Genomic DNA, 22349 nt, shown 5'->3' with positions numbered 1-22349 from the left:
GTGGTCCAGGGTCACATATTTAATTATTGCAGGTCTGCGTTGAATTTCACAGTTTTTATTCATTTTGAGGAATAGTGAGGTGAATTAATGCATGTTCACATTTGTTTTAGAACTAAAGTAACATCTTACAATTTCTCTCAAGATGGGGACACGAGAGCTTTTTAATCAATAAATGGGTGGAAAAGTAACTGGCGTTACTTCTTTGAAAAAGTAACTCAGATCATTTCTTGTCAATTAAAAAGTAATGCGTTACTTTACTAGTTACTTTGAAGAAGTAATATTATTATGTAACGTGTGTTACTTGTAGTGTGTTACCCCCAACACTGATCCCAAAAGTCCTACAGAAGCAACATAATATGAAGAACAATCTTTCATAAAAAACAAACTCAAAATGTAAAATGGTTATAATAACAGTTTGATTTAGAATTTTAGTTTCAGCCAGTAAAACATAATATGTGACCCTGGACCACAAAACCAGTCTTAAGTCGCTGGGGTATATTTGTAGCAATAGCCAAAAATACATTGCATGGGTCAAAATTATTGATTTTTCTTTTATGCCAAAAATCGTTAGAAAATTAAGTAAAGATCATGTTCCATGAAGATTTTTTGTAAAAGTCCTACTATAAATATATCAAAATGTAATTTTTGATTAGTAATATGCATTGTTAAGAACTTAATTTGGACAACTTTAAAGGTGATTTTCTCAGTATTTAGATTTTTTTGCACCTTCAGATTCCAGATTTTCAAATAGATATATCTTGGCCAAATATTGTCCTATTCTAACAAACCATACATCAATAGAAAGCTTATTTATTGAGCTTTCATATGATGTATATATCTCAGTTTTGTAAAATTTAACCTTATGACTGGTTTTGTGGTCCAGGGTCACATATGATTAGTGTAGCTTCAGAATGAATCAGAACAGATCTCTCTGGTCCGATTTCGAAGTTGTTTTGATGTCACTAAAATCAATACCAACTCTTTGGCTCGCGTATTTGGTTTAAGAATCATAATCATCCTTCCTGACATCAAAACCTGACAGAGACATTGGGTTTTGTTCGTGAAACTGGAGCAGAACAAATTGTGTAAATCGTTCATGAAACCGCTGTTACATAAAACGTCAGATTCAATTGAATGAATTAATCATTGGGACCAGATGTATTCATCACGTAAGAAAACAGAGATCAGCCACTTTCACATGCCATGTTTTCAAATCTCTGAAAGTTATTACTGTTGTCAGGATGCTAAAATGGCTACAGTGTAGTGTTGTCTCTTTTAAAGAGGATGTACACAGGAATGAGTTTGCTCAAGCGTGTGCTTCTTACGTAATCCTCTTCCACAAGTATTTTGCCCAGTAGGCCTATGACACACAACCAGGGCAGAGAAGAGAAAAAAAAAAATGCTTGCAGCGATTAAAAAATCGTGTGCTTCTTTTCTCACGTCATTGGCTGGTGAGGTCCACAGTGTGGGTCCTATGTTTCTAGTAGCTCATTAATTTGAACAAAACAAAAACCATTGGGGAGAGCAGGGTGAGTTGAGCCAGTTGTTTAAAGTGAGTGCATGGTCCAACTTAAATATGTACATTAAATTCAGGATGAGCTACATCCTTGGGAATAGTCACTTTGGATCTAAAATAAACTGCTTTCAAAATATGGCTTTTCAAAAAAAGGGGTTTCTTGGCTCAACTTGCTCCAAAGCCTAGGGAGAGGGTAAGTTGAGCCACATGGGGTTAAACTGTGCCATCGATTATACTAAAGTAAACTGAACATTTTCACCTCACGCTATTTATAAAAGGATAAGAAATTCAATAGAAATAAAAGTTGGCCATTCATCCAGGGAGCTTCCCCATCTGTGGTTCCCCATGAGTCTAATAAGGACAGTAAGGTTTGGATTATGGAATGGATGACTTCTTAAAAGATTTACACTACCGTTCAAAAGTTTGGGGTCAGTAAGACTTGTAATAGTCTTTAAAGAAGTTTCTTATGCTCATCAAGGCTGCATTTATTTGATTAAAAATACAGAAAAAAACAGTAATATTGCTAAATGTTTTTACAATATAAAATAATGTTTTTTTATTTTAACATACTTTAAAATATAATTTATTCCTGTGATGAAAAGCTGAATTTTTATCAGCTGTTACTCCAGTCTTAAGTGTCACATGATCCTTCAGAAATCATTCTAATATGCTGATTTATTATTAGAATGATCAATGTTGGATAATATCAACAGTTGTGCTGCCAAATATTTTTTGGAACCTGTGATTTTTTTTTTTCAGGATTCTTTCATGATTATAACAATGTAAATTATTTATTATTAACTTTTAATAAACTTTTAATTATTAAGTTAATGCATCCTTGGTGAATAAAAGCATTAATTTCTTAAAAAATAAAAAAAATAAAAAAATAAAAAACGTACAAAATAAAAAAAACATCTGAACAAAATAAAGTTCAAATTGAACAATTAAAAAAAAGTAATCAGTAGTACTGAACATCTCACGTATGTTGCAGGGAAATAAAACTTCATAAAAACTTTAATGGCCACTTTCCATCAACAAGGTCTTTTTAAAATTTTACAAAAATGTTTGGTCTAAAATTAATGAAATTATGAATTGCAGCAAAATTATTAGTGCTGTAAAAAATAATCACGATTAATCGCAACCAAAAAAAAGTTTGTGCTTACAAAATGTATTGGTATACGTGTATATTTATTATGTATATATAAATACACAGACTAATATATATATATATATATGTATATATATATATATATATGTATATATATATATATATATATATATATATATATACACACACATACACACACACACACACACACACACACACACACACACATACATAGTACACTGTATATATATACACTATTATAAGAATATACACTACACATAAGAATTCTTATATGCTCATCAAAGAGAAAGTAATATTGTGAAATATTATTACAGTTTAAAATAATGGTGTTCTATATTAATATGTTTTAAAATATATTCATTTATTTTTATCACTTTCGTTTTCAGTGTCTTCCGTTTTCAAACCTTTATTTTAATGTAATTATTTGCAATTAATCGTTTGACAGCACTAAAAACGACACTTCATGACACTCCAACCATTTTAACAATCGTGTATCATCCAGAAGTTTAATATAATGTTAACTGCATAGCCTTTTATTATAACTTCCTAAAGCACAAACACATATGTGATATATATATATTTTTTTTTTTTTATTCTGTTACTTTTCAGGCACAAGAAGCATGAGTCCGTTAACATATGATTTATTTTTTTGTACGTAAATGCAGTTACTAATTATTCGGTAACACTTTACAATAAGGTTCATTAGTTAAACATTAGTTAATGTATTAACTAACATGAACTAACCATGAGCAATGCATTTGTTACTGTATTTACTAATCTTTATTAACATTAGTTAACGGAAATACAGTTGTTCATTTTTTGTTCATGTTAATTCACACTGCATTAACTAATGTTAACAAAAATTTTATAATGTATTAGTAAATGTTGAAATTAACATTAACAAAGATTAATAAATGCTGTATAAGTGCAGTTCATTATTAGTTCATGTTAACTAATGTGGTTAACTAATGTTAACTAATGAACCTTATTGTAAAGTGTTACCAATTATTCCATTGGCGTCTCTCTATCACAGAGAGAGTAAAATGGATAACTCCTCATATATTTGTGGTCACATTACCTATTTAGTTTATGGTTGCCTAGAAACAATGGGTGGCTCAACTTCCCCACAAGCTCAAATCACTCCTCTCTCCCTATGGTTTCGAAAATATCCCACTTTCGACTTCAGTGCTGGGTTGCAGATCTGTGCACTCACAAGCAGGTGAGCAAAAGCAGCTCATTTCCTTTTGTCTAGCAATTAATTCTGTTTATTCCTATGGAAGGATTTTTTTCCCCATTCTCTGTCCAGACAGTGTGTCAATCTGCCCTCAGATGCTCATTAGATCTCTAGCCCTAATGTTTTCTTCTATATCTTTTTAGTCTCTATCTGCTGGTAGTCTAGTGACTGGCACATCTAACCCTAAAAGTACACATTTAATATGCCTGCACATCTCCCCAGCAACAAGTAGTACCATTTTTAATGGGAGAAGAAGGAAATATAACAAGGGCATGCAAAACAATTAACTCTAAACAAAACAAAACAAAAGTCACTCTTATACAAGTGTTTCATACAAAGCAGAATGTTTCAAAACAGCTTTACAGGGATAAATTTGCAACATAATAGACCCTGTTTTAACGATCTAAGCGCATGGCGCAGGTGCACTTAGGGACTGTCCGAATCCACTTTTGCTAGTTTAATGATGGAAAAAAGTCGGTGAGCCGGGCACATGGTCTAAAAGGGTTGTACCTTTTTTTTAAATGAGGAATGGGTGTGTTAAGCATAATGTGCAATAAACCAATCACAGCCTTATTTCCCATTCTCTTTAAAAGCCAGTTTGCTATTTACATGACAGTATTTGCAAGACAAAAGACATATTTTCTTTATGTACACAATAGTAATCTTTAACATCGTAATCTTTTCATTTTTAATATTTGGCATTTTGTGTGCTGCGTGTCTCTGTGTGTATTAAAGGAATTAGTTCACTTCCAGAACAAAACTTTACAGATAATTACAGATATAGATACAGATAGATTTTTTTATGTCTTTCTTTCTTCAGTTTTAAAGAAATTATGTTTCTTGAGGAAAACATTTCAGGAATTAACTCCATGTAGTGGACTTTAATGGTGCCCCCAAGTTTGAACTTCCAAAATGCAGTTTAAATGCAGCTTCAAAGGGCTCTAAACTATCCCAGCCAAGGAAGAAGGGTCTTATCTAGTAAAATGATCTGCCATTTTTTAAACAAATTGACCATTCATATACTTTTTAACCTCAAATGCTCGTCTTGTCTCGCCTCTGCGATGCGCAAGCGTAGTCTGTGTAATGTGGGTCAATACAGTTAGGGTATGTCGAAAAACTCCCATCTCATTTTCTTCTTCCACTTTAAAATCGTCCTACATCACTGTTTTACCTTTTTTTGTAAAATGCATTTGATTTTCTTAGCATGTTCACTTTGTAAACACTGGGTCAATACTTCCGCAATGACGTAGAACGATTTTGAAGTTGGCAAAGAAAACGAGATGGTAGTTTTTCGACACACCTTAACTATCTTGAACCGGAAAATACAAGAGTTAACGCAGACATAGACTAGACCAAGCGTTTGAGGTTAAAAAGTATATAAATTGTTAGTTTGTTTAGAAAATAACCAATGGTTTTGCTAGATAAGACCCTTTTTTTAGAGCTCTTGAAGCTGCATTTTGGAAATTCAAACTTGAAGGCACCATTGAAATCCATTATATGGACAGAAATTCCTCAAAAAACAGAATTTCTTATCAACTGAAGAAAGAAAGGCATGAACATCTTTGATGACAAGGGGGTGAGTAAATGATCTGTAAATTTTTGTTCTGGAAGTGAACCACTCCTTTAAGCGTACAGGCATTAAAGGAGTGTACACGCATTATGCACCCGCCTATGCGCATATTACTAACCCTTAAATAAATAAAAAATATTGCGCCATTTACTTTAGACCAGGTTTTAGACAGCCAATGGCGCAATCGTTTTCAGTTGACTCAAAATAGCAACGTGCCAACAATGTGAGTGATCACACCTCGTTTTCAGACCAGCATGGCCATGGGTGAACAGATTGGAGCATGTGTATTTGCTATTTAAACAACGTGGTGCTGGACAAGAAAATGATAACTGCGTCGGGCTGAAACCACCTAAAAACACTTGCGTTGCGCCTGGCGTTGCATTGCGCCAGGTGTATGATAGAGCCCAATGAATTCAAAACAAAAAACAAAACGACACAAAAAACCAAAACAAAACAGAATGTTTTAAAGCAGCTTTACAGGGGTAAATTGGAAGATAATGGGCCCTATCGTAACGACACTGAGGGCGTGTCCAAATCCGATTTTGCTTGTTTAATGATGGAAAAAAACGGTCAGTGTGCCAGACGTATAGTCCAAAAGGGTTGTACCTATGCTCTTAATAAGCAATGGGTGTGTTGGGCATCACATGCAATAAGTCTCATCTCCCATTCTCTTTAAAAGCCAGTTGCACTTGTACCATGGCACTAAGGGCAGTAACACACCTCGTTTTTTAGACCAGTAATAAATAAGCTTTCCATTAATGTATGGTTTGTTAGGATAGAACACTATTTGCCCGAGATGCAACTATTTGAAAATCTGGAATCTGAGGGTGCAAAAAAAGTCAAAATATTGAGAAAATCACCTTACTTAATTTGGACACCTTAAATTTGTCCAAATTAAGTTTTTAGAAATGCAAATTAATAATCAAAATTAAGTTTTGGAAAACTGAGGTAGGAAATTAACAAAATATCATCATGGAACATGATCTTTACTTCATGTCCTAATCGATAATTTTGACCCATACAATGTATTGTTGGCTATTGCTACAAATTTACCCATGCTACTTAAGTCACATTTGCTATATAAACAACATGACGCTGGACTTCAAGTTGAAACTATCAAAAAACACTTGCACCGGGTGTATGATAGGGCCCAATGATTTAAAACAAAAACAACACAAAAAACCAAAGCAAAACTGACTGTTTCAAAGCCGCTTTACAGGGATAAATTGGAAAATAATGTTTCTAAACAAAAATAAAACAACAACAAAAAAACTAAACAAAACAAAAAACAGATTGTTTCGATTGCCAGAGAGTTTGTCTGTATGAGTGGTCTTAGGTCTGAGATTGGCTCTGTCCCAACGGGTGTTCCTCAAGGTTCAATTTTAGGCCCTTTACTTTTAAGCATTTATATATTTCCCCTTGGACTGCTTTTAAGATCACTTTGGCTTCATTGTGCATTTTTTTATCAGACGACACTCAGATTTATAATCATTCTAAGCCTGGTCAAAATGTGGATGTTTCTTTTTTAATACATTGCATTTCTAAGAAAAAAGCATGGATGTTCCAAAACATTCTGTGTCTTAATAATGAAAGAGAAAAAAAAAAAAAAAAAAACAGAGGTCTTGCTTATTGGCACTAATTTTAAATATGGATGGCTCTGTTTTGGAGTTGCAAACTAAATTAAAACATGTAGGAGTTATATTTAATTTGAGCGTGTCTTTTGACCAATATGTTAAGAACTCCTTTTCCCCCCATCTCCCTGTGCCTGAAAGGCTTATTAATAGTTTTGTATTTTCCCGCATTGACTTCTGTAATGCACTTCTTGCTGGGGTTCCTAAAACTACACTCAACAAACTGCAATGTGGGCGAAATTCTGCTGCAAGGATCCAGACTGGAGTCAGGAGACATGAACACATCACTCCAATTTCAAAATCCTGGCTTCCGGTCAGGTTCTGAATTGATTTTAAAATCCTTCTGCTCACATATAAGGCACTGCATGGTCTGGCGCAGTATTTGTTTGCACTTTTAACTTTATATACACCCAAGCACCCTGTTGCACTCCCCACAAGCTGGTTTACTGCCTGTTCTACAGAAACGTTTGCGATCTGTAGGGGACAGAGCTTTCTCATCCTCATCCTACGCTCCTAGATTTTGGAATTCACTTCTTTTAGTAGAGATGCACAGAATCTAAGTATTTTACTTAAAAGGGTCATTTTTTTAGGTTAGCTTTTCTTGATTATCGTACATTTTATATTCCAGTCTGTTCTTTTAGTTTGTTCTGTTCTGCATTTTTATCAGTTTGTTTTATTGTGTAAAGTGCCTTATAAAGCTGCTATAATGGCACTCCATAAAAATGATTATTCTAAAATAAAAGTTGTTTCAACAGGGATAGATTGGAAAACAATGATTCTTTGAAAAAAACAGACATATATGGATAAATTGGAAAGTATTGATTTAAAAAAAACAGACCGTTTCAAAGCAGCTTAAGAAAGATAAGTTAAAAAATAATGATTCAAAACAAAGCAAAACAAAAAACAAAGACTGTTTCAAAACAGCTTCACAGGGATAAACCAGAAAATAATGATTCAAACCAAAACAAAACAGATTGTTTCAAAGAAAATGTACAGGGATAAATTGGAAAATCATGATTCAAAATAAAAGAAAACAAAAAAACTAAACAAACAGACTGTTTCAAAGCAGCTTTACAGGAATGAAATGGAAAACAATAATAATAATAATAAAACTGTTTCAAAGCAGCTTTACTGGGATAAATAGGAAAATAATGATTAAAAAAAAAGACTGTTTCAAAGCAGCTTTACTGGGAAAAAATGAAAAATAATGATTAAAAAAACAAAACAAAACAAAAACACTGTTTCAAAGCAGCTTTACTGGTATAAATGGGAAAATAATGATTCAAAACAAAACAAAACAAAACACTGTTTCAAGCAGCTTTATAAGGACAAAATGGAAAATAATGATTCAAAACAAAACACTGTTTCAAAGCAGCTTTACTGGGATAAATAGGAAAATAATGATTCAAAACAAAACAAAACACTGTTTCAAGCAGCTTTATAAGGACAAAATGGAAAATAATGATTCAAAACAAAACTATTTCAAAGCAGCTTTACTGGGATAAATAGGAAAATAATGATTCAAAACAAAATAAAACACTGTTTCAAAGCAGCTTTACAGGGATAAAATGCAAAATAATGATAAAAAACACTGTTTCAAAGCAGCTCTACTGGGAAAAAATGAAAAATAATGATTAAAAAAACAAAACAAAACAAAAACACTGTTTCAAAGCAGCTTTACTGGGATAAATAGGAAAATAATGATTCAAAACAAAACAAAACAAAACACTGTTTCAAGCAGCTTTAAAAGGATAAAATGGAAAATAATGATAAAAAACACTGTTTCAAAGCAGCTCTACTGGGAAAAAATGAAAAATAATGATTAAAAAAACAAAACAAAACAAAACAAAAACACTGTTCCAAAGCAGCTTTACAGGGATAAAATGGAAAATAATGATTCAAAACAAAACAAAACACTGTTTCAAGCAGCTTTATAAGGACAAAATGGAAAATAATGATTCAAAACAAAACAAAACTATTTCAAAGCAGCTTTACGGGGATAAAACAGACTATTTCAAAGTGGCTTTACAAGGATAAAATGGAAAATAATGATTCAAAACAAAAGAATAACAAAACACTGTTTCAAAGCAGCTTTACAGGAATAAATTGGAAAATAATTATTCAAAACAAAACAAAATAGATTGTTTCAAGGATTGTTTCATAAACTGGAAAATATAGATTCAGAACAAAAGGTTGTGTAATGTTTAACTGTATATCAGCTAATATTAAAGACTCACCAGGAAGGGCTTTGGCCCACTTGACTGCGGAGACGACCTGGCGGCCTCCCAGGCGGTTAAGTGTGGTCATGAGGCGGGTGGAGGTGTCCGGGATGGTGCTGTCGTAGCCCGCGTAGATGATCTCAGGCTCAATGGCTTTGAGCAGGGACAGCATGGTGGGCACCAGCTGGGGCATGGCTTTGGGCACCAGCGAACACATGCGCTCATCAGGGAGAGCCGGGGCCTGCTCACTCGAGGACGAATGACCACGTAATCGCATCAGTTTCTTGTTTTTCCGAGCTAAAAATGAAGAAAAGAAATGATTAATATTAAAGATTATTAACTCAATGAATAATACTTTCATGCGAATGTTGAGAACAAGGCATAACGGTGCACAGTGACTTAGTTTCCTTCATTTTTTTCACATTTTGTTTTGTTGCAGCATTATGTTAAACTGCTTTAAATTAGTTTTTCCCCACATCAATTTACACTCCATACACCATAATAATGACAAATCAAAAAAACAGATTTGCAAATTTTACAAATTTATTAAAAATAAAACACTGAAATAAGTACATTGCATAAGTATTCATACCCTTAACTCAGTACATAGCTGAAGCACCTTTACAGCCTCAAGTCTTTTTGGGTGTGATGTGACAAGCTTTGCACATCTGCATTTGGCAATTATCTGCCATTCTTTGCCTCACCTTTTCACCTCTCAAGCTCTGTCAGCTTGGATGGGGGCTGCCAGACATTTTCTAGAGTCCTAGTTGTTCCACTCGTCTTCCATTATGGATAATGGAGGCGACATGCTTCTGTGAACCTTCAATGCAGCAATTTTTTTTTCTGAACTCTTCCCTAGATCATTGCCTTAACGCAAGTCTGTCACTGAGCTCTACAGGCAGTTATCTTGACCTCAGGACTTGGTTTTTGCTCTGATATGCATTTTCAGCTGTAGAGGTGTGTGCCTTTCTAAATCATACTCAATCAAATGAATTTGCCACAGTTTAACTCCACTTCAAGTGTAGTAACATCTAGAAGCAATATGAATGCTCCAGAGCTAAATTTCCAGTGTCCCAGAAAAGGGTATGAATACTTATGCAACGGGATCTTTACAGTTTTTTATTTCTAATAAATTTGCACAAATGTTAAAAACCTATTTTTTGCTCTGCCATTATGGAGTAGGGAGTGTAGATTGATGTGGGAAAAAAAGTAATTTAAAGTAGTCTAACATAAGGCAGCAACATAACAAAATGTGAAAAAAATGAATACTTTTGCAAGGAACTGTACCAATGTTTGGTGATGATATAGATAATTCACTGTTTGATTTAACCATTTCATAATTATTCATTATATAGCATATAAATCAAAGCTACTTTTATGACTAGGACTGCTTGAAATTACTGACAATTACAGAGTGCAGCAAAGAGAAGATTCAAAGGTATTGCCGTAACATGTTGAGAGTTATTAAGCAACAAACTGCATGATTTTTACAAGCATAAGCTACATTTTAAATTTTGCAGCATCTGGGACACATGCACGCATAGTCGGATTAATTTAATTATACAGTTTGTTGTGAGTGAGTGTAAGCAGATCTCAAAAAGTATTTATGTAAATCCAGTCGGTCATCCTACAGTTGGTAGAGTTTAAAATCTGATTTAAATATAACTGCACCAAATTAAGTCATTTATGAGACAATCTTGAGGTATGCAGAATACGGTTTTGATTTCACCACACTGAATATTTTCATTGTTTGTTTTATTTTGTAAGTTGCAGTGTTTTAATGAACAAAAATGATGCCTCTTTGCCTTATAATAATAATTCATAATTTGAGCTGTTGGGAGTTTCACATCATTGGTTTTTGTATCATTGTACTGCATCTGTAAATAAAGGAAAGTTGTGTGGGTATGATGCGGTGGGAGGTCAGTCATTGTTTCTGACAGCTTGCAGTCACAACTAATGAGTAACATCATTAATGGAGTATTCATAAATGCAACCATCTGAGGATCCATCCGTTGGTAAAACAAACAAACAGAGAAGAGTTTACTCTTTTTAAACTGCTTTTTGTCAAAACAACTCATTTCAAATTTGATTTCAGAGGATTTAAAGATGGCCCAGAGATGTCTTTTTGCTCAACAGAAATTTGGCAAACATTATGTCGAATGTCATCGGTGCTCAACAACGTTACTCTGCAAGTACATTTTATACGCCTCAACTGCTAAAGGGTCATATATTCTACACTGTACATTTTTTAAAGGTTTTTAAACATAATAGTTAGGGTCGTTTAGACGTTTAGAAATATTCTACGTTTAGAATATTCTAACAAGATAGTATTGTTATGGTTAATGTTCTGTTTAATTTATTTTATACTACATTTTTTTGCTCCTTGTTTCCATTTCTTTTTGGTTACCGTATTTACTCATTAGTTCACTGATTTAGTCACACCTGTGCTTTGTTTCACCCCTCATCAGTTTGTGTATATTTCAGTTCTTCTGCTGCATTTCAGGTTATTTCTCTGAAGATCGGGGATTTTCAATTAGATTGATTTGAGGGCCAGATTATCGAACTGAAAATCTGAAGGGGGCCAAAGGGGCGGCGTCATCCTGAGCTCTTTCTAGGGGGGCCTATAAAATGAGAAACTAAATTGAAATGCATATTCAGCAGTAAAATGAATTACATAATTGACAATAGAATTGAAAGCCATCATTTTAAACATTTAATTGGCTCTTTGTAATTTGTAACTTTTCATTTAAGTGTTTTTAAAACAATCTTCGCATAAACTATAAATCGTACATACATAAGCTATTCAGATTATTCTTTATTCAAGCTACAAATGTTAATGAGCAACTAGAGCAGTCAAGTGATTTCTCTATTTCTTTTGTTCTTTTATTTCCATCAATGACAGACTTCAGCAGTTTCACTTTAAAATCAGCGCTGTCTCTTTAAAACCTGATGCACATCACGTGGATCTGTCACATATTTGATTTTCTCTCAACTCTTTAGGGTCATTCGGTACTTTATTACTCATTTAAGACTAAGTTTACGTGGTAACTCGCCCAAACCGTGCATTTGTCATAATTGTGTGCATTTTTGTCCATTGCAGGGCTACTGGCGCTCTGTCTAAAGCAACTCAGCGTATATGTACAGCCTAATGCACAGCCTTTCAACTTCATTTGAAAATAGTTTTTGTATTTGAAGTTATGACCGATAACACTGTCTTTATATTCGGTTAAACTAGAGTTGTGGATATCTAATAACTCCCTCAGATAAGTGCTTGTCTCCGGTAGTTTGTTGTTGTTCTTGCATCGCTTGCTTTACTTTTCCGTCTGGTCCAGGCCAGTGTTATCACCTTGTGGACAAACTAATTAGTACAAAAACAATTCAAGCCATCTGCACATACTTTTCCCTCAGGCTGGATTGGGCCAGCGGGTCGCCAATTGAATAGCGCTGCTGGAGATTACCTTCTTTGTTTTTGATTTAATGAAAATAATATCATGAAAAGCCACTCAGATTTCGCTCCCCAGGTGACGTGGTAAAGGGATCATATTATAATATCACAGCCCCTTAATCTGCACATTTCCACCATTTTGTTTTCACAAGTGACAATGGTGTATAACCAACTGCTTTTGTCACTCCTGTTTGTTTTAACATATACTTGTGTGTATTAGACAGTTTAAGCGCAATAAGACATGAAAGAAAACTTAGTTTAGTACTCACATGCTGTGTGACAGTGGCTTTTTGTGCATGTGCTTCTGATGTGTGTGCTTAGAAAACCCTATATCAGAGGTTTAAATTAATATGGCTTTAAAATGCATGATATCAGCATGATAAACATGATAATTAAAACTAAACAGATACTTTTTGGCAGAATATTCGAGGTATAAGCTGTAAAGGCACAGCCCTATTCTGGAAAAGTGGGCAGGGAGCAGCAGCTCATTTGCATTTAAAGAGACATGCACCAAAACAGCATTTCTGCTTCCACTCAAAATGGGCATTTTTAAAATGATATAATAAATAATCAGTGGGGTGTTTTGAGCTGAAACTTCACAGATACATTCTGGGGACATATGTGACTTATATTACATCTTGTACAAAGGTGCATAATAGGTCTAAGTTAATAAATGTACTGCTGCATTTAAAAAGTGTTAATTTAGTTGGCGAATAATTTGTCAACTTTTTTTTTTTTTTTTTTTTACAGTCAAAAACGAAACCAGAATGAAACAAAAACTCATTTTGAATGACAAAAACTATGACGAAAATCTATTGACATTTTCGCCAACTAATAAAAACGAGCCTACTGATCTATTCGACGGGACATAAGCTAGCAAACATTTGCTGCACATTTCATAAAACATTAAAAAATGTCAATGCTCTTGTGTTATGAGTGTTGTTCCATTAAATTTAAAGGATTTGTTCTGAAATAAAAGGGGGAAAATAGCATGTTTTTCAATATGTTTGGCTGACTGTATTTTATTATGACAATGAAGCTGCGTTGTCGAGTTAGTAATGCTTAACTGCGCGCAGGAGGCGCCGACACGATCACTTGATTTTTTTCCCCCCTTGTAAAAGTGGAAACAACTTACTCCTTCGTTTGTGGTCATTTAAGAGTAAGACATTGTTCCAAACTATTCTAAATATTTATTTTATTAATGCACATTCACAATAAAAACAAACAGTGTGCTTTTGTAAAAAAGGAAACAAACAGGATGCCTCAAGAGCGCATCAGAAAAATTAAACTAAATTCTGCATAGGTTGATATAGGCTGCTAATTGTTTCACATTTTTTTCTTTCGTTTTGTTAATTCATAATTTATTTAGAAAATAAATTTATTTTATTTATTTTATATATAGCTGTATAATGTTTTCCTCCGTTCGCAGAAGCGCTGCAGGTGCGTGACCACGTGAATCCTCACACTCTGCTGTTTATGCTGCTTTTTGCGTGTATAAAATTAATCCGTGGAAAACAAATGTAGGTATTTTTAATGGGTCACAGCCGCGTATTAATTAAAATTTCCTTTAATTGTAATTTTACAATCTTGTAAGTTAACGGTTAAAAATGTCTTAACGACCGTCGGTTGTCAGGAGAAATAAGATAACCGAAATGAACATTCCCATTTCTAAATAAAAGTTCATCAGAAAAATGATAATAATACAACTGCTCCTGTTTATGATTATTGTTGATGATCAAGTAAATAGTCTATAACAAAGTACAAAAAAAAAAAAACTCATGACACTTGTTAATAAAAATTAGCTAACATACAGTTTAATATTAGGTTTTGTTTCAAATGGATAAAGAACAGGCTACTAGCCTATATAATTTACGCAATATAGGTGAAATTATGTATGGAAACAGCTCAAGGGCAGTTTTTTTTTTTTTTTTTGCGATACACCAAAACTTATGCGACAGCTCGTTTTTTTAGGGATGAGGTCATTACGCACACCATTTTATCGGTAAAAGGCCGGTTGGAAGGAAAAGCGGATGTAGACAGCAAATTTTTGCATGGTTTTTTTTACACATATTCTCTTTGTCGCTAACAAAACAGTGCAAAAACTGGATGGAAACTTGGCTAGTGACAGCCACGCGCTTTGCAACGTAATGACTCGGACCACTAGTGGGGGCCCCCTAGTGGCGGCGAGGCCCTAAGCAGTTACTTAGTTCGCCTATAGGGAGGGCCGGCACTGATAGAGAGTGAGCAGCTGATATAAATATTGGTTGGACGTTTAGGGGGCAGTATGTGGGAGTATTTGGCCGCTATTCGCGGAGAATTTAGTAACGTCAATGATTCTAATAAGCTCAGGCTGGTCGCGTTTGCCTCGCGCCCGCTCAATTTGTCATCCGCTGTGTAAATCCTTCGGCCGGCCGACCGGGAAATTGCCACTCCGCCCCTGACTAAGACTAAATCAAAATCAAAAAATTGCTGTCAAAATTAACACTGCATTTAAATCTGCCTCATCCTCGTTTCCCTGACTCACCTCTGAGGCTCTGACAAAATAATACTACTAATAATAAAAATGAAGATAAAAAAAACCACCTAGCTATTACTCTCAGTATTATTGCACTATTATTATACTATTCTCAGAACATATTCATCATACTGAAAATGTATCAAAGACAAAGTATTTATGAATTGCATCTGCATGATGAAAGGGTGAATCAAAATGTTCTAGACATAGGACTCTACAATAAAAACATAATGCAAATTTCAGAACTCAAATCTAACTCCCCAGATTGAAAGATAAATAATTATTTTCAACCCTTCAGTAACACCTGGATTTGAAATCAGGATCCGACTCTAGCTCAAAAATATAGAGCTCTTTTGAAGTGCTTGCCATCTCAAGTATCAAAACACGACATGTTGTAAAAGAGTATACGGTTAGCCAAGTTAGCCAATCACAGCAGAGGGCGTTCACTTCCCTTTCTGGAAAAGGTAACGCCCCTTGAAATTGAATGTGTTTCACAGAAACATTTTTGGGTTCGATAGGCTTCTATAGGTAGAACCACTTGTTGTACGCAGCATACAAAAGTAACATCACATAATGTAAATAAGTTGTCACCAAATAAGAATATGTGAATAATTCCAAGGTGATGAAATGTTGGACATTTTTGTGGTGGAAAAAACTTACTCAAAATAAACTAACCTCAAAAAACTGCATTTTCATTTAATACATGAAGATGAACACCATTACATCATTGACCCAGAAGCCCTTTTTGAAATGGAAAAAATCCACAATTTTCAGTGTTCTTTATTAAAGGGGTCCTATTATGCTTTTTCACTTTTTGAATTTTAGTCAAGGGAGATATTTAGTTCTTAAATAATCCCTTTTCAAGAACTACAATGAACGGCTCATTTGGACTACACAGCATTGTTTTCCGGATGTTATAATGTCACAAAGCTTAGAATATCATTCAAATAAATCCCGCCTACGGAAATTAAATTAGTTGGCGGGCAAGGAGGGACGAGGTGGGGGATGAGCCTAAATTTAGCAATGTAGCATGGAAAGCCGCTTCTGGGATGCTTCAGGGAGCCGCAGGGTGGCTGGTATAAACGCAAGCATTGACTCAAGTGGCCGCAAACTGCTCTGGTCACCGTGTCAGACCTGCGCCGTTGACGTGTGCGGTATAGAGGGTCTAAACACATGCGGAGCCGTGGCTAATGTAAACACAAGCATTGACTAGAGTGAGGGTCATTGGTGGCCGCGTAGCCGCGCCGTAGACGTGTGCAAGAGATTTATTCATCATACAGTGTAGATCAGTGTTTCTCAACTCCAGTCCTCGGGACCCACTGCTCTGCACATTTTGTATGTTTCTGAGTCTGACACACTCAGTTCAGTTCATGAATCTTTCTACTAATGAGCTGATGATCAAAATCAGGTGCCTTAAATGAGGAAGACATACAAAATGTGCAGAGCAGTGGGTCCCGAGGACTGGAGTTGAGAAACACTGGTGTAGATAGCTTAACCCCCTGGGGTCCAAACACGCGTATACGCGTTTTGTGGCAGTTTCCCAAAAGGAACTTCAATTACTCGGTCATTTCTGATTGTACAGATAAAAGCAGTACATCAATCGAATCTGTAAAGGGTCTACTTTTATTTGTATATACTCACAAAACCAAAAAAATATTGTGATTTTACAAAATAAAGAAAACAAAAAGGGTGTGCTGTCTGCCGCGTTGATCTCCGTGATCTTCATTCAGAAACGCGTCATTAAAATAGACTATAACTCAGCCAATACACAACACAAAGACATGAGCAATATGTCTAGAGAAAGCTTGATATCTATACTTTCAAATAAAGTAATGTTTATTGAAATCAAATATTCTGTGATAAAGTAATCCGTATGAAACCAACACGATGTCCAGTCTCTCTTGTCTGCTTCATTAGTTTTAATTAGATCACGCCCAGGAGCGATTCCAGTCTTTCATATTCAAATCGTCCACGTGAGGGCGCCGCGCCAAAAGTAGACGCCCACATCACAGTAAACAAAGGAGAAAGCAGTTTCTTTTCTTTCAAGTTAGTCCTTTCTGGAAGAAGACGGGCTGTCAGGAATAAAACTTACTTCAGAAGATGAACATTAAATGAGACATGGCATGAACCAGCAGATGAGATATTTACACAAGTAAGTTTTTTTCTTTTATATTTGTAAGTTGTTACTGTGACAGAATGTGCACACATTTTACCAGTTAAGACTTTTTGCCAACTGTATTTCCTGACTACAGCAAGTGAAACATTATAAAGTATGTTTCATTTCACTGCATCTAAATGTCTCATGATGACAGGATGTTTCAACTTTGGTCGAAAAACGCGCTGGCGCATTTGAGGCACGCTTTTGTAATAACTCCGAAAAGAATGTAAAATTCTCCGTCAGTTTTGATCGTACAAATACAACCAATACATCATTCGAAACTGTAGAGGGTATATTTTTATTTGTATACACTGTGCTTTTATGAAAATAAGAAAACAGTCAGGGCACGCGCTCTGCCTTCACTGTCTGTTATATCTTTTCACAGACACATAAATGAAACTAACGTGCATGAAACCTAAATCTAAGTGATTACGTGCCTCACAGACATAATGCATTTACTTGTAGAAAGCTTGAAATGTTTACTTTTACATAAACCAATTCAAATAAAAAACTACTATTCTCTTTTTAAGTAATCTGTATGAAAGGTAGAAGATGTATGGTTCCCTTCCGAAGGGAACTCTCACTGCGTCCTCTAGAGGGCGCTTTTGGGGAACGCTGCAGCGTGCCTCGAGTCTGAAGAATGCATAGAAAAACTACATGAAATGGCCGGCGCCAGCGTATGACGTCACCGCGGCGCGTCAGTCGCTGCCGTTGCGTCACTACCGGGCGACCATAACATAAAGAGGCGCCCGTGCAACACAATCCATCTTCGCTGTCTTCAGCTTTCCCGGTTTGGATGTGCATGGGAAGAAACGGTAAGAATCCTTTCTTTGAACTACTATCATGGCAAGCACTAGCAAGTCGTTTAAACGGTGTGTTCATCTGTGTCCGCGTTATTTGACACCTGATGACACACATGATCTTTGCGATATTCTGTTTGGGCTAAGAGCACACACGCGATGTCCTTGAGGGGGCATTGTGTATACATTATGAGCGCTTCTCTATGAAGAAGCTCCGGTCTCGTCTGTCTCTCTTTCTGAGGAAAGATGAGCGTCCACTTGCCCCTCGCGGTTCGGGTCCTGCCGTTGCCGAGGCACGGAGGAAACTGAGCTCGTGGGGCTCGCAAGTGGAACTGGCTGACGATCTTGAGAGGGGTCTCTCTCTCTCGCCAGCCGGAGACGACGACAGGCTCCTAGCTGATGATGGTGCGTTATCGCTGACGTCATCAGATCCAGGAGCAAGTGCTCTTTTGGGTTCCACCCAAGAAGAGCAGGAAATGCTAGAGATGGATGAAGACGCTGAGGCTGAATCCTCTCTACCTTCCTGCCCTGCATACGAAGAGCTGCCAGAGGTTACGGACCGCACCACGGCCAGGCTTGTCCTGCTGTGGAAGCGGGCTAGAAAGATAGCGCCGCGGGGTCGCCTTGACGAGCGATATCTTTTCAGGCCATAACCATCCAGCTCTGGTGAGTCTCCCATTCCTTCCCGATCTTCATACTGAAATCGAGAGGGTCTGGAAAAAGCCGTACGCGGCGCGCATTCATAGTTCGTCCATTGCGAACTATGCTAGTATCGAGGGTTTGCGCGACCACGGCTATGAGAGGACGCCCCTTGTGGAAGAGATGCTATCTCTCCACAGGGCGGGCTTTCTCTCTCAAGACTCCCTCTCTGCCTTCTCCGGCCCTGCTGAACGGCAGAGCGTATGCAGCAGCAGGTCAGGCGGTGGGTGCACTGCACACCATGGCAGTGCTCCAAGCCTACCCAGCCGATCTGCTGAAAAATCCTTTATCCCTCGAAGGTCCAGGTATTAGCCCGAACACCACAGGGGTCCTGCTCCGCCTCCTTCTGAGGAACGGAGGTAGGTGCAGAAGGCTAGTGTTGCATCCCGCGCTCCTCCCCCGCCTGCGAGCAGGTCTAGGAGGCGACGCGGATCGAGAGGTGACAGACAGGATTTCAGGGAAGTCATCCAAGCGAGACAAAATTCTCGCAGGGGTCAGAGTAATACCTCTCCTTCCCTCGGTCCAGTCGGGTCGCCATATTAATTCCCCTGTCTCCATTTAAGCTTCCTGCACTCCCCGGACCCATGATGTCCTTTGGGGGTTCTACCTGTATAGAACCCTAATTTTCGGACGGTCTGGAATCAGGCGGTCTCTGAAAAAAAAAAAAAAAACCCCGCCTCTTTCTATGAAACAGGATGCTTTTAAATGGGTGAGTATGATCCATTTTTTACGTGAAGGAACTTCATACTGTCTCAGACCTGTGTATGTTTTTCTCTATTCACAGAAGAAATACGACGAGTCTACGGCAGACGCCCCCTCTGATCCTATGGATTAAGGTTACGGCAGTGTTTGCCCTCTCCACTCCACAGGCTGTGCGGTAAATCAACCCTTACAGCATATATTACACATAGGACCTCTGTCCTCTTCAAGGTAAGCTCCCTAAGTTTTTCTTAGGTTTGCCCTTGGTATGTTTATGCTGTCCTTTGCAGGCCTAGTGTAGACTTATGTCCTGTTGAGACAGGAGCATAACTCCCTAGTTACGCCCCCCTTATGGCTGGATAGGCGTGTTGCCTGCAGGGTTTGGGTTGCGTGTTGTGTTTTTCCCTCAGAAAAGGAATGTGGAAACATCTCAACGGAGCACCCCTCCCTTCCGGTTGTATGGTGGTGTCCGTCTACACAACACTCGTTCCAGCACAATCGGGCTTCTCCCTTCAGTGGTTAAACGAGCAAAAGGAAATTTTTCCTTTCTCCCTAGGTAAGCATCTTAAGATATTTATATTTAAGATTGCACTAGTATGTTTAACTCTGTTGCAGACGGCCTGCGTGCGAGGATCCGCTTCGTGTCCTCTCCTAAATACGGTTTCTATGGAAACTGAGTGTCTACACCTGTTGAGACAGGTGTTCACTTACATAGGAGTACCAGCAGTCCGGAGTGCTCGCTGCGGACTCGGAGCAGGTTTGGTTGCTCCCTTTTCTGCGGAAAAGGCTTTTTATTTGAGCACCACCTGGTGACACGCTTTCCAGCTGGGGTCTTGATTCTCGGTGTGCGCTCCCCTTTCTGAGGAAAGGGGTTTTTATCTGAGCGCTACTTTGAGACTCTCTTCAAGTCGCCTCATTCTAAGCCTGAGGGCTGAAGCAGCACTTGATGTAGGATCTACACCCAGGCTGTCGAATGTCTCCCCTACAGAGGGTTTGAGCATCCTTCGGTGTTTAACACCTTAGAAAGCCGTCACTTTAGGATCGATTCTCGCTCCCCAGGCCTAGTTCCACTTCCCTTTCTGAGGAAAGGTTTACGAAGTGTCTGAACTAGGAAGCTGCCCTTATTCATTTCGGAGCTTCCCAGAAACTTTCAAGGCAAACAGTGCTCCCCTTTCTGAGGAATGGGTTTGTTAAGGTTAAGAGCTCACGTTCCTCCCTGTGCGCAGGATTGCTGGAACGGACCTGAGCTCCCCTAATCCAGGGTTTCCTTCAGAGCAACTTCCCAGGACTGAGTGCTCCCCCTTCTGAGGAATGGGTTTGTTAAGGTTAAGAGCTCACGTTCCTCCCTGTGCGCAGGATTGCTGGAACGGACCTGAGCTCCCCTAATTCAGGGTTTCCTTCAGAGCAACTTCCCAGGACTGAATGCTTCCTCCCTCCTGAGGGTAGGAATCTACCAGGGACAGACCTTTGAGAGTTATGGACCTGCTACAAGGATGTTGGCGTGCCCCCTTTCCAGGGTTCACTTATAAGAGCACCACTCCTTGGTGGCCAAGTTCTCCTCCCTGTTTCCCAGGGTAGGAGCTTGACCTTCATGCTTCAGGTTTCTACTCTCCAGCCTTTATTCTGGATGTATGCTCCCCTCTATGAAGGGTAACAGTGAGAGCATTCGCTCCTGTTCGGTTGTGCAGCTCCCCTTCTGGGAAGGGTCTTCTATGAGCGCCAACCCACCTTCGTGAGATTGCCAGACCTTCATACAGGTCGCGTGGACCGGGCTGTGCACGCTTCCCCTTTTCATTAAGGGTTCCCTAAAAAGACAGCAGTGCCCCCTTCTGGAGAAGCGATTCTCCCTGTGGATCAGGGTCAGGATTTTTGTCCTCCACTGTCGTCCACTATTGCAGGATGGTCTCAGCTCCATGTTCTTCTCTGTTGACAGATAGCTTGCGAGCTTCTGTCCAGGGGAGGGTTAGTGTGGCAATCCCCTCACCTTCAGGGTTATCCCCTTTCCGTCTCTTCAGACGGCATGGAGCTGATAGTGAAACCCTCTGGGAAAACACTCTCCTTAAATCCGATCATGTCGGTAAGCGTCCCACGCTATGCCTGGGCGTCTTCCAGTTAAAACCACAAGTGTGGTAAGTGCACACACACCTGGGGCACTTCTATAAAATCCACGTGTTGGTAGGTTCCCACCAAGTTTGGGTTCCTCTTTTAAATCCCTTTTTGGTATGGGTCACACGTTTTGCCTTGTTCCCATCTATTGGAGTCGGCTCACAACCCCGGTTCCCTGGGTTCGACTCCTTTGATATCTTAGCTGATGTCTGCTGACCATCCACTATTAGGGCGCGCCACTACTAGTGGCCCTTTGAACGGACCCAGGACAGGTTTCTGCCCTCATATGGGAGCCAGTTCCTGAGGGAACTAGGCCCTATGTTGCGGTAGTTTCTGGTTCTGACAAGTCTAAGTTTCCATCGAAGCTTAGCCGTTTCCCTCAGAAGGAATTACTATAATTCCAAGCCTGAGCTGTGCCCTGGGTTCTACCCAGTCTGGTAAGTGGGTAACAGGTCAGGCCTCTGGCCGGGAGGGGTAACGTTTTGACAGCCGTCACCACGTCCTAGTAGGGGCAATTCCTCTCAGAATTGTTGCTTAGTGCTCGCTGGCTTAGCATGCACTCCCCTCAGCATGGCAGTGTTGGTATACCGTTCCCCAAAAGCGCCCTCTAGAGGACGCAGTGAGAGTT

At 38.1% G+C, this 22349-nt stretch overlaps 1 protein-coding gene across 1 annotated transcript in view; it reads right to left on the bottom strand.

Annotated features, from left to right (window-relative positions):
• The window catches only part of LOC141291954 (glucocorticoid receptor-like), a 100033-nt gene that overhangs the window by 10986 nt on the left and 66698 nt on the right, over positions 1-22349 (bottom strand). Inside the window, exon 4 of the mRNA XM_073823945.1 lies at positions 9318-9596. Coding sequence (XP_073680046.1) covers positions 9318-9596 — 279 coding nt within the window. The remainder of the gene's footprint in view (positions 1-9317; positions 9597-22349) is intronic.

The sequence above is a fragment of the Garra rufa genome, chromosome 19 (genome assembly GCF_049309525.1).
Source record: "Garra rufa chromosome 19, GarRuf1.0, whole genome shotgun sequence".
Lineage (NCBI taxonomy): Eukaryota > Metazoa > Chordata > Actinopteri > Cypriniformes > Cyprinidae > Garra > Garra rufa.
This window is presented reverse-complemented; position numbering and strand designations above follow the sequence as displayed.